Source organism: Nannospalax galili, unplaced genomic scaffold, assembly GCF_000622305.1.
Source record: "Nannospalax galili isolate Female #2095 unplaced genomic scaffold, S.galili_v1.0 scaffold259, whole genome shotgun sequence".
Lineage (NCBI taxonomy): Eukaryota > Metazoa > Chordata > Mammalia > Rodentia > Spalacidae > Nannospalax > Nannospalax galili.
The window spans coordinates 2,824,104-2,836,856 of NW_008344750.1; the positions used below are offsets into that span (position 1 = coordinate 2,824,104).

General features: G+C 52.3%; 2 protein-coding genes across 10 annotated transcripts in view; one reads left to right on the forward strand and one right to left on the reverse strand.

Moving 5' to 3' along the window:
- Zmat5 (zinc finger matrin-type 5) overlaps positions 1–8,607 on the forward strand; it is a 31,449-nt gene extending 22,842 nt beyond the window's left edge. For 8 of the 9 annotated variants that reach the window (XM_008841078.3, XM_017800122.2, XM_029567343.1 and 5 more), the window contains 3 exons: positions 1,277–1,357; positions 3,216–3,327; positions 8,402–8,607. In XM_008841078.3, coding sequence (XP_008839300.1) covers positions 1,277–1,357; positions 3,216–3,327; positions 8,402–8,531 — 323 coding nt within the window. In that variant the 3' untranslated portion in view covers positions 8,532–8,607. The remainder of the gene's footprint in view (positions 1–1,276; positions 1,358–3,215; positions 3,328–8,401) is intronic. The other variant, XM_029567342.1, reaches the window with a different exon arrangement.
- A 98-nt stretch (positions 8,608–8,705) lies between these two features.
- Cabp7 (calcium binding protein 7) overlaps positions 8,706–12,753 on the reverse strand; it is a 9,846-nt gene continuing 5,798 nt past the window's right edge. Inside the window, exons 2-5 of the mRNA XM_008841077.2 lie at positions 11,618–11,761; positions 10,731–10,843; positions 10,317–10,470; positions 8,706–10,104 (exon numbers count right to left, since the gene is read on the reverse strand). Coding sequence (XP_008839299.1) covers positions 9,977–10,104; positions 10,317–10,470; positions 10,731–10,843; positions 11,618–11,761 — 539 coding nt within the window. The 3' untranslated portion in view covers positions 8,706–9,976. The remainder of the gene's footprint in view (positions 10,105–10,316; positions 10,471–10,730; positions 10,844–11,617; positions 11,762–12,753) is intronic.

A 12,753-nucleotide genomic window follows, 5' to 3' on the forward strand; every position in this document is an offset into this window, starting at 1 on the left:
AAAATAAACAAATAGTCGGGCGTGGTAGTGCACGCCTTTAATCCTAGCACTTGGGAGGCAGAGGCAGGCAGATCTTTGTGAGTTTGAGGCCAGCCTGGTCCACATAGTGAGTTCTGAGACAGCTGAGGCTGCAGGGAGACAAAAAAACCAAACAAACATAGGAGGCTGTTGTGGTAGCACACGCCTTTAATCCCAGTACTCAGGAGGTAGAGGCAGGTGGATCTCTGTGAGATCAAGGCCAGCGTGGCCTACAGGAAAATTCCCAGTCAGATAGGGCTACATATTGAATCCCTATCTCAAATCAACAAAATAAAACAAAGAAAGAAAAAGAAAAAAGAACGTAAGGCTGGATATAGTGGTACCAGGCTACATTATTAGCATTTGGGAGGTGGAGGCAAAGAGATTGAGAGTTCAAGCCCAGCCTGGGCTATACAGCAAGCCTGTCTTTGGAGGCAGGGAGGTGGGGGAGGAACAAATATAATTCAGTAAGTAAGGGAAGCAAAGATAGAATTAAGGATGGAAAAGTAAGACAATCCAGTAATAATTAGTCTCCACGCTAATTCTTGAGGTCCTGTGTACTCTTCTAAGGGTTTGGCTCTAAGCTTCTTGGCAACCAAAGCAAAGAGAAAAATCACAGAGATTCACATGGTTTGTATGGGAGTTTAGCCCTGTGGAAGGCACCACTGTTGAGATAGGGAACCTGGGTGACTGGCCAAGGAGATGGTACTACCAGGCCTACAGATCAGAGGCTCCCCCACAGACTTGATGCACATGTGCTACTGGTAGTTATACTAGCAGAGGATACCACTGGTTTATTATTTTGAGGGATACACTTTGGATTCCTTGGTTGAGACTGGGAAAGCTTCTCAGCAAAGCTGCCACCCAAGGTCTCTGAGGAGCAGTCCAGCTGCTTGCATAGGCTTCATGCACGTAAGGTGCTAAGGTAGGGATATAGCATGTGCAGCGGCCTGGCCTGGAGAGAAAGTATGACCCTCAGGAATCCACTGAGATGAGGAGGTGTAGACTGGTGATAAGGAGGTGTAGACTGTGTGACCCAGGCCTGACAGGCATGGGGTCTGCCTGCAGAAGATCAGGAGCAGGGTATGATGGGCCAGCTCAGGCTGCTGACTATGAGTTAGACCAGAGAGTCCAGTTTGCTGTTCTAGATTGGGACTGCTACTCTAGATCCTAAAGTTTGGGAACTGTGTGTCATCAGCATGCCCTCAGCCATGGTGGAACCCTTCCTGAGTGGAAAGTAACTGCCTTCCCATTGCAGGTCAGTGCGACTTTGGTTCCAACTGCAGATTTTCCCACATGTCAGAACGAGACCTGCAGGAACTGAGCATCCAGGTGGAGGGTGCGTCAAGGCGGGGACCCAAGGCAAAGCAGGAATTGAGGAGTGGGTGGTGGGAGGGTCTAATACCAGGAAACTCTCAATGCCACCCCGCTTCTCCCTCATTGGCATTGACTATGTGAGTAAGCCAAGGGCTGCCCAGGGTGGGTATCAGGAACAGAGCTGTGTAGCTTCCTCCCAGGACCCTGAGGGTATGCCTCAGCTCCTCTTTGCCCTCTTGCTAGCCTCACTGTTACGCCTAGATATCTGCCCTCCCTACACATGCCCTCCCTTCTCCTTCTCTCTCTCTCCCTCACTTAATCAGACAACATAAGAATCCCCATTCAGAACCAGGTAAATGCCCTACAACCGCTGAAGACAAAAGGATGAAGAAAACACTTTGCCTATCAGGCATGGTGACACACATGCCTGTAATCCCAGCATTTGGAAAGTGGTAGCAGAAGGATCAGGAGTTCAAGATCATCCTTGACTACATAGTCAGTTCAAGACGAGCCTGGGATCCATGAGACCTGCCCCCAAAGACAGCAGAAAATACTTTCCTGTGCTCAGGATCCTCACAGCTGCTGAGTTTAGCTTCTGGTAGAAACTGGCTTGTCTGACATTGGCATTCACTGCTCACCTCCCGATTACAGATCAGGGAAGTTCCGCTTGGGTGGTCTTCATTAATCTCCCGTAGCCTCCCATTGAACAGGTAAAGAAAAGGAGTCAACACTCGGGCAGAAGGCCCTTGTGGGAACTTCACAGCAAGTTAGAGGTGGATTCTAGGCCTTCCACGACTACTGTCACTCACTCTTTTCTGTTCAGTGACCTCTGGGCAGACAGCAAGTGTCCTTGGCCTTTGTCCTTGCTCCCTGGTGGACCTTGCCCTTCTGCCCAGTCAGACCCTACTGGCTCCATGCCTTGCAGCTAGAGAGTCAATGGTATGGCTGCAGACCTGGCATTCACGCATGGTTTCCAGCTTTCCCAAGGCAGTAATGAGGGCCTCATGGGGCCAGTCAGAGAGTCCTGGCAGTTGCAGTCTCCAGCTCCTCGCTGAATGTGTGCTCTCAGGGAATGGTTGGTTCATGGTGAGGAGAACACAGGCCACTGGGCTTTGAAACAATATTTAGTGGCGACAGAGACAGAGTAAGACCAAGAGGACTGGCAGTTTGAATAGTCCTATCTCTGCTACCTCCCCTTTAACCTTGGCACATGGCTGGGTTCTTGGAGGAAGTGACTATCATGAAGATGAGCAGGATGTGCAATGCCAGAATACAGGGTGTGGATCTATGAGTTTAATTATTTTCCCCTGGCCTAAGGCCCCATCCTGCAGCACTGAGAGACTGACCCTCTACCAGCTTCCATCTAGTTTGTAGGAACTCTTTACATTCATTGCTTGGTTTTAGTTCAGTGAACATTTTAATAGGATATTGAATGAAAAGAAAAACCAGGGAACTGAGGCTCATTACCTTGCCTGGGGTCAGAGATCTGGCATGTGCCAGAGCTGAGATTCAACCCATTCTGCCCACATGCCTCCTACATCCCAGATTTAGACCCCTCTTGAGTGAAGCTCTCAATTCATTGTCCTGTTTCTAGCTTCTCAAGGCTTGGAGGCAGCCAGTGTTGTCTCCTCTTGACAGAGAGCAGAGCAAGGCTTAGGGTGCTGAGTCATGGTACATGGAGGAGGCTGGAGAGATAGTGGAATGAATGGGATAGTATCACCTGTGGCTCTGCTCCTGGTCTAGTGGCCACATCCCCCTAATGGACTACTACAGCATCCCTGGGCTTGTCCATCACCCTTCAGCCCCTACAGGTTTGTGAGAGAGTAGGATTCAGTTCAGCAGAGTTGTGCCCTTCACCCTTGTCTCTCTGTCCCCCACAGAGGAGAGGCGAACCAGAGAATGGCCACTAGAGACTGCTGAGCTTCCTGAGGGTCATCTGGAGGACTGGCTGGAGAAGAGAGCTAAGCGGCTGAGCTCAGCACCAAGCAGCAGGTACAGGCCCCAGGACCACCCCCACTTCCCATCTAGAAGCTGTCTCAGGCAGCCTGTCTTTGGGGAAGCTTAGGCATCTCCATGAACTATGCGGGTCCAGGGGCCAAGCATGAACCCCCATTATAGAGCTTCCTGCCGGTGGGGCTCAACTGGAAGATCTTGGCTTCCCAACTTCTGGCCAGAGGGAGCTGTATATGGAAAGTTACCTGGTCCCTGGCCCCTGGTCCCTTCCTTTAATAGCTCAGCCCTTGTTGGAATGTAGGGCTGAAGGGGAAGCTAGTGGCCAAACAGATGTGGCTCCCTACCACTGGTCCCTGACTGAAAGACAGGCAGGGCCTGACTTTGACAGCCAAGCTCCCAGTGTACCTGCTACCCACTGTCCCTTATAGGGACCTGAGAAGGGGAAACTGAAGCTCACAGAGACATGTGGGGACAAGTGGAAGAAGTAGAGCAAGGGTTCACAGCAGTATGACAACAAGGTCATTGTCCCACCATATCCCTAAGGTTTTGGGATGCTCTGAAATGGACAGGACTCCTCCCTTCTTACACAGGGAACATGTTGAGCCAAGGGCCACTAAAGTATGGCTGTGTGCTGTCCCAGGGCCTTTGGAGAGGCAGGCACATCAGTAGACAGGCACAGGGGCAGCCAGTGGTGTCTGTTGTCTGTTGTGATGTTTTGGCTGACATCACTGCCAAAACCAAGGCTAAGGCTCCCAGGCTCCCCCTCCAGGTATTAGAGGTAGAGGAGGTGCTAAAGGCTGAACTTGAGAGCTGTGTGTGGCTTTGTCTAGATTGCCTCTGTCCTAGCCCACCTTGCTTTCCTGTCTTACAGTGACTTTCATACCCCATGTATCTCTGTGCTGTGTCCTCAAGGGGCAGTGGCCTGGCTAAGGCAAGGGAGTCTTATCAGATAGTCTGTGGAGTGAAAACATCCTTCAGGATTTTTGCCAAAGGTTAAAGGATGAGCATCTTGCCCCAGTGACAAGGATTATTATAGTATTTAAGTTTATTTTATTTATGTGTATATATATGTGTGTATATATATACATATACATATACATATATATGTGTGTGTATATATATGTGTATATACATATACATATATATATATATACACACACACACACATGTGGCGCTCAGAGGACAGCTTGGGGGACTTGGTTCTGTCTATCATGTGGGTTCCAGTGATCAAAACTCAGGTAATCAGATTTGGCAGGAAGTACCCTTACCTGCTTAGCCATTTCCAGCCCCTATTATATTTTTAAATTACCTTTGTATTTTACCTTTATTTTAAACCTGTGCCCAGTGTCTGAACCCCCACTTAAAATATATGGTATAGATGTGGCTTAAACAGAGTATGGCATCCCTTTCTTCTGGACCCATTGGAATGGATATAATTTTGGGTACTGTCCCGGGACCCAGGCTCCTTCAGCTATGTTAGAGGGTTAAGGCTAGGCAGAGGTCACCCAGACAGCCACAATGTGCTCATTCTTGAGCCCACTCTAAGGATCTCCCAAGCTCTGCCACTTCCTGTGATGTCCAGGCTGTTCACTCCACTGCTCTGCCTCAGCAGTCTTCTCCCCTGGGATTATTTGACAGCCTGGGTACCTTAGGGTTGTGAGGAGACTACAGGAAGACCCTGTGGCTGGACTTGGGTGTGCCATAGGTGGGTAGAAAGAGCATGACCCAATGTCCTTGAGTGGGTACAGATAGACATGCTAGAGTGATTATGAGAGCCAGGGGATGAGATGAGGAAACCGAGGCTGAATGACTCATAGGTAGAGCTGCCATCCACATAATAACTTAGTTTGGTGTTTATATGTGTCCTGTATTTGGTCCTAGGTGGTTGGGGAGCCTGCTTCCCAATTTGCAGCTCTGGAGTTGTAGCTCCTCCTGGAGGTTGTAGCCAGGTACTTGGTTGCTTCTTAGACCCCAAGCTCCTCTGCCACCCACCATGTTCAGGTTGCTGAAAGGCCTACTGACTCCAGGCCTGAAGTAGCAGTAGCTGACTGACTAGGTAGGGAATGATGCCCGCATCTGGGCCACCCTAGGTTCTTAGAAATCTGCATCCTGCTTCCCAGGTCATTCTCCCTCTGGCCACTTCCAGGGAATCTACAGCTGTTTGTTCTCTGCCCCCGCTCAACCACTCACCTAAGGGTTCCAGGCAAGATGACTTCCTTTCTGGGCAGAGCAGGCCTGTCTAGCCTTAAAGGGGGTTCCAGAAAAGAGATGACCATTTACTCTTGCTGCTGCCATTGCTGCCTCAAACTCCCTCGGCTGTGTCCCTGCAGGGTGGTCTCTAAGATATGACCCCTATTCTGTTCCAATTCATTGCCAGCTTTCTGCTCCACCCACCCCCTCAGCCTAGAGTCCTGTGGGAGCAGTGCCCACCCGTGCCCTTTGTCCACCCTGGCTCTCTGCACAGCCCTAGCAGCTTCTCTTCTGCCTTGTACTTCCCTGCCTCCTATTTCTCCCCCACACTACAGCCCTGACCAGCTTTTGAAGGCTACCCTGGCTCTAGGCCTCCCCTCAGAAGGGATGAGACTCCAAGCCTAGTCTACAGGGCCTGAAGACAGCCCTTGCTACTTACCTCTCAACCTCACCTGGGTCACAGTGGACACTGCCTCTGCATCTTTTCACCTGGCAAACCCCTCCTCCGCCTGCAGACTTTAGCTGTAATGGTTACCTGGGACATGGCGACTATATGAAGACACATTTGGGGGAGCAAGGACTCTGGTCTAGATGACAGCACTGGGGGGCCCCTTATGGAGACTCTTCTTGGGATGTATGCTTTCTTCCCTGGGGTGTTGATGGCTACCTGGCCCACCTAGGGCCACCCAGACCAGTGGGCCCTAGCACCCATAGGCTAGGCAGAGAACCCCCAGGTGAACTAGGCAAACTCTCCTTGTTAATGTGAGAACACAAGCTCCCCAGAGGCATAGCCTGTTGGCATCTGCTCAGTTTCTCAGCCCTGACCCTGAGGGACCAGTCAAGAGCAGACAGCAGCCGCAGGAGGGAACAGCCAGCCTCAGACTAATCCCTGGCCAGCCAGGCAGTGCTGTCCTTGCTTCCTATTGTTGGTTCTTCTGATTGTGCCTTTATCCCTCTTAATCTCCCACATGCACCCCTCTCTGGGCCAGGGCTCTGTCCTGTACATTCACCTCTACAAAGCTATTCCCTTTTGATAAAGGCTGGGTATGTACCAGGATGTTCCTGCCACCACTGTACCTGGAGCATGCAGGCCATGAGAAAGCTTGCACACTTGTGACCCTCATGCTCTGTGTGTGTCTGCAAGAGTGGGTTCTGAGGCTAGTGTCTGGGGTCCTGGCAAGGTGCCCAATATCTATGAGTGAGCATGAAGGATGCCTTTCTCCCATTGGGGTCCTCAGGGCAGTCAGGGGCACTGGCCAGATCAGTTGTTAGAGGAAGGGCCTGAGGCTTAGTGGAGGAACTCCCAAAGACCACCTCTCCCTAGAGGAGCCCCACCATTGCCATGGCCCCACAGGAGCCCCAGGTTGGCTGGCACTCCCTTCCAACTGTGGATCCTCTCTCTCCCATAACCAGTCTTCTCAGCGGCTGGTGGAGTTTATGAAATCTCCCAGCACCATAAATCATGTCAAGAGCTGCTTTCTGCTCTCTGCACTTTCTAGCAGGCAGCAAGCCACTGAGCAGGGGATATCCCTGTCCTCTCAGTGGGATTCCTGAAGGCTGCATTTAGGGCCCCAGGCAAGTCCTCCACTCTGTGCAACTCTGCCTGGATCAGGCCCTGAGGACAAGCTAGATGGATATGGCCAGGCAAACTCTAAGGTAGGGCTGCTGAACCCAGTTTCCACCACCTCCTTCTAGGCCTAAGGTCTGTCCAGACACCCCATAGGGGCCTCAAGCCCTTCTCTTTCTGCAGGGATCTGGCCACCAGGCACCTAAGATGGTCAGGAGCTACCATGACCTCCCCTTCTCTGAAGGATATAGCAGAAGGAACTGAAGGGCAGGAGGCAGTACAGACTGCATTGACTATGTCACTTGCATGTGTGGCTGACTCCTTATACCTTAGTTGCCTTATCTGTAAAATGACATTTGTGTGAAGAGTCCTAAAATGTCTCCAGCCATGGTGTTTATTCTAGAACAGTACCTAGAGAGAGCTGTTAGCATGGCTGCTTGTCAGTCAGCATTCACTGGGTGACTTCCTGGTACCAGGTACAGATTTATTCTTTCCCATGGTCTCCACCCTCTGAGAGCTCCCACATGGATTCAGTGTGCCTGAGAGGACAGTGCCGTCCCAGGACAACAGGCAGATGGGGGCCCAGGTCTGGAGGGTCTGGATGTAGGATAGGCTGCTTGTATGCTACTCTGGGCCTCAGGCAGCTCCCTTAGGAGAACACCCCAGGCTGGGCACTGAGGCCACCCTTCAGGTGGGCCCTGAGTCTAGGGAGATGAATGGTAAGGAGGAGAGTGAGTAGCATGAGAAAGGAGACTTTAAAGAAAATTAGGGTTTTTTTTTTCTGATTTCAAAGGCTTGTGTGCTTGTAAAACTTTTGAAAAGTATTAAGAGCTAAAAAACCACCCATAACTACACCACTCAGATAGAACCACTGTTAACATTTGGCTGTGATTTCCAAGGTTGTTTTTATGCATTTATATATGTTATATATTTTTCAACAAAAATAGTATCATGCTATATACATTATTTTATAAGCTGCTTTTTTCTCCATACTCACATAGTATGTCTTTCCTCATCAGTGCATATAGGTCTGCCTTCATTTTTACACAGTCTGCATAGCATTCTCTGCTGTGGACGTGCATATGTAATCAGTTCCCCACAGGTGGACACTAAGATTACTTCCATATTGCCCAAGGCCATTCTTGTAGCTCAGTCTCTGCCTACAGCCCCACCATTTCCTTGACCATAGTTCCAAGAGGAGGTTGCTGGCTCTACGGGTCGGCATGTTTTCAAGGTTCTGCGTTTCCAGAAGGGCCATGCAAGTAGCCAACCCTCCCCATAGCCAGAATGGTGGGAGGGTCATCTGGGTCTGAGAGGTGCCCTGCTCTAATATTCTGCCTTCCTCCATCTCTCTAGGGCTGAACCCATCAGAGCCACTGTCTTCCAGTACCCTGTGGGCTGGCCTCCAGTGCAGGAGCTTCCCCCCTCCCTGAGGGCACCCCCACCTGGAGGGTGGCCCCTGCAGCCCAGCGTCCAGTGGGGCTGAGCCCCTTTCCCCACCTGATTCCCAGCTGGTCAGCTGTCTGGTCAGTCCCAATAAAGACAACTGCTCAGCCTGGGGAGCCAAGTTGCCTTCCTACTGTTCCCCCTGAAGCCCCCCCATCCACCCACTATCCCACCATCCCTCAGGGCATGTCTTGAGAAGATGTTTATAGAGCCTGTCCTCGGTGGTTGGGCTGTGCTTCTCTTGTCAGTACTCAAGTTCTTGGCTTTGTCCTCCGGCCCTGGTCAGGGGACAGGTGGGCTGGAATGAGACAAATCCCCTCCAGGGTGATCTGTGCTTACAGCCCTTCTTGCTTGGGTATCAGCGGAGGCTCAGCCCAGCTGGGCACAGGGTGCGCCAGTGTAGCTACAGCCTGGGTGGGAAGTGGCCCCAGGCTGGGGAAAGGAGCCCAAGGATTCTGTCAGCCTTCTTGGCCCCCGAAGAACTGTAGCCCCATATCTGCCCAGACTGAGCTGTTGCCAAGCTTGAGGATGGCACATGGGGAGCAGGGACAAGAGCTGGATCTCCGGCCTTGAGGGTACAGAGAAGCGGTAGGCCCAGAACAGACCCTGGGCTTGGTAGAGTGGCCTGATGGCATTCACACTGCAGGGCTGTGCCCATTCCTCAGCTTGGGTGACCCAGGGCCTCCCAAGATTCTACCCTGGCCACCGGGGAGTCACACAGGCCACAAGAGCTCTGCTCAATTGGGCTATAGTTAGGAGACAACATGGCCCTTAGTAGCTGGGCCTTCGGTGGAGGGCTCACCAAATCAAGGGCCTCAAGACTTCTAATGCCCCATTTTCCATGAGCTACTACCCTTCCTGAAAATCCCTGTGGTAGGAGAATCTGAAGCGGGATCTCAGGCCCTCAGAGCCTCAGGCTCCTCACCTGTGAAATGGCCAGGTGCAGGCCTCAGCAGATGTGTGGAAGGACTGGCTTCAGGTCTGAGGAGGGTCAGAGGAAGGGACCTAGGAGTCCCAGCCTAGTGCCTTTCTCTAGGAAGGGGCTTTCTGCCTCCACTGCTTCCACCCTACCCACAGCTCTGGGCTGTGTGAGCCTGAGCAGGCAGCTGTCCCTCTTGGACATAGAGAGCCTGTCCTGCCTAAGGGACCACAGCAGCAGCCGGATCCTGGGGGCTCCTGTGCAAATCCCTGCTCTCCTAGGAGCTCCTGGGTTGCGAGAAGTTAACGCTACATACAGGCCAGATGAGTGCACAGGCAGGGTGTAGGGGCTGGGGCTGTTCTCAGAGCCACCACCAGGTCCTCCACAGCCAAGCCACAGCTTCATGCAAGGCCTGTGGGGGCGAGGAGTGGGGTGATCAATGTCCAGGCCCTGAAGTGCCCAAAGGTGGTGGCCCAGGGAGCCAGCTTGGGGTAAGGGCTGCAGGCAGTGGTGGGTGTGGAGTGGGCCCGGGTGCTGCATGTACCAGGCAGGCACCCAGGTAGTGCCTATTTCATGCCGCTTCGCAGCACCTGGTTGGCGGCGATGAGCATGACGCTGATGATGAAGGCGATGGCGAAGGCGCAGATCAGACTCTTGCGCACACACGTCTGGCGGATCTGCTGGTTGGAGCAGGCTGTGGCCGCCCACCGGGAGCACCAGGGAAAGACAAAAGGGGACAGCGAAGGGATGGAATCAGGGCTGTACTTTGGTACATGGGCTTGGCTTCAGGGACACAAGGACTCCAGGCTGGGGACAAGCAAGAGGGTCTCCTGTGCAAACCCCTGGTATGTCCCCCCTGCTCAAGCAGTGGGACCCACCCACAGAGTCCCAAGTTCGGCCACTCACTCTCCACGTCCACGGGGCACTCCTCAGCTGTACCCAGGTGACTCTCCTCCTCCGTCATGATTATGTTCTCTATGTCTTTCATGGACAGGTGTTCACAGAAGGTGTCATAAAGGAGCCGCTTCAGCTCATCCACTGTCAGCTTCTGCATGTCGCACTTGGGGTAGCAAAGGGGACAAGTGCTCTGGCCAGCATCCCACCACAGTCCCCACCCAGCACCCTGCAGCCACACAAGCCCAGAGACAGGTGGCCTAGAACCACCCACTCCATTACCCCAAGGAGCTCAGGCCTCTAGGAAGCAAGATATCTGATGGACTGTGGTCATTCCTCCTTTCCAGCATGGATTTAGCAATTCACAGGCCCCCGTAATACCTCCACGGTATGCACAATCCAGAGTCCCAGTCATGTAGGACATACCTTCCAGAAGACAGTGTCAAAGTCAGTGCCATGGAACTTCTCTGGAATCCCAGAGGTGGAAAGCTTGGGTCCCAGGAGGGTCACAAACTCCTCAAAGTCCACCTGGCCATCACCTAGAGTGGGCACAGGATCAATGAGTGGATCAGGGTGAAACAGCCTGAGCAGGCATCCCAGAGTCCAAAGGACATGAATGGAATTTTGGCCTGGCAGACCCACCTGGGATCTCAGGCAGGCAGTCCCTTCCCTGAACCTTCAGTCAATTTCAGGGTCTTAAACATGCCAGGCTCTGGGCTGATACTGAGGCTACCAAATATGATGAGGCCCTACTGGGAACGGTGGAGGTGGGGAGCAGCAGATGGTCCCCAAATGTGGGAAACCCTCCCAGTGCACTCAGAACTGTCCACGGCTCCCCAGCACCCTGCTGACGATCATCCTTTCTACCACACAGATGGGAAAGGAGGCTCAGGACAGAGCAGGCTGCAGACTGTTACCTGCTCTGGAGGGAGGGCAAGAGAGAAAGCGTCAACAAGGGGGATAAAGCAGAAAGGACGTGACAGTACTGATCATTCTTAGGAGTTTTTCCTTAATAAAATACCAGGTGGCAAATAACCACCATAATGACTTAGTTTGGGTGGTAGAAGCTGGGATATTTATTACATCCTTTCTACTTTTCCATACTTAAAATGGTCTCAGACCACAGGGTGGGGGGCAGTCTTTGACCCCATATGTGGCTGGGGCTATCAGAAGTTCTCTGGCCTCCATTCTCCAGGCTGAGAAATACTGGCAGATCAGGAGTAGCCAGGGATCAAATGACCAGGGTGGGCTCAGCCTCCGAGGTTCAGGTCTAGTTGATGTGTATGGGTAAACTGAGGCAGGGTGTTGCTCACCATCCATGTCCAGTCGCTGGATGATAACCTCCAGCTCCACCTCATTGGGCATGTAGCCCAGGGAGCGCATGGCTGTGCCTAGCTCTTGCTTGGAGATGAAGCCATTGCCATCACGGTCGAACACCTTGAAGGCCTCTCGGATTTCTGTGGGGGAACAGAGAAGGCTGAGACCTCAGCCCTGACCCCAACAGCCCCTTTCCCAAATCTCTAGGATCTGAGAGTCTCACCCAGAGCCTACAGATCTGATGAGAGCCAGTCATAGGGTGATCCGGGGCCTGCTCATGGGCTATGATCTGAGGAGACAGTGACTTGAGAAAGTGACTCCTTGAGTGACCTCCTTGAGAAAGGAGGTCTGAGAGCCTCTCCTGGTGTGCTCATGATGACCTCGTGTGGTGGACTCTGGGAGGACACTGGGCTTATGGCCAGGGTAGCTGCAGAAGACTTCCCTGCCTGGCTTTCCTCTTCCCCTTGCTCCTTCCCCCTGGGCTTCCTCTCCCAGCTCAGATCCTTGCCAATAGGCAGCACTTGCTCACAGCAGCCACATGACTCTGGCTAATGCATTGATGACAGATTCACAGGCATCCTGAGTAAAGATGGGTACAATAGCTGAACCCCTCAAGGCCTAGGTATGATCTGCGGACTTCACCCTCCCATAGTATAGAGGGTAAGACTGAGCCCTGTAGACCGGGGAGACTCATGTGGGAAACAATGCACTTGGCTGAAACCTTGGGACCATGCAACTCAACATATAACCTTAGCCCAGCCTCAGTTTTAACCACAACAAAATGGGCGGAACGTGTGAGGACCACTAAAGAAAATGCAGCTGGGAACAGATGAGAGTTCCTAACCTCTCACCTTTGCCCCACCTTTGTCTGTGGCTAACCCTTCATTATCACACCCCCCCAGCAGGACTCTAAAGAACATTTCCCTTGGGGGACAGACTTCATTAGATCCTGTTCCCCCGGGTCTCCTTGTTTACTTGGCAGCCTCCTGACCTTTGCCTAAGTTGTTCCCCTGGGTGGCATTTCACTCAGTAGGCAGGGTCAAGCCCTGTGTGTGTGTGTGTGTGTGTGTGTGTGTGTGTGTGTGTGTGTGTGTGTGTGTGTGTGTGTGTGTGTGTTTTGTGTGTGTGTGTG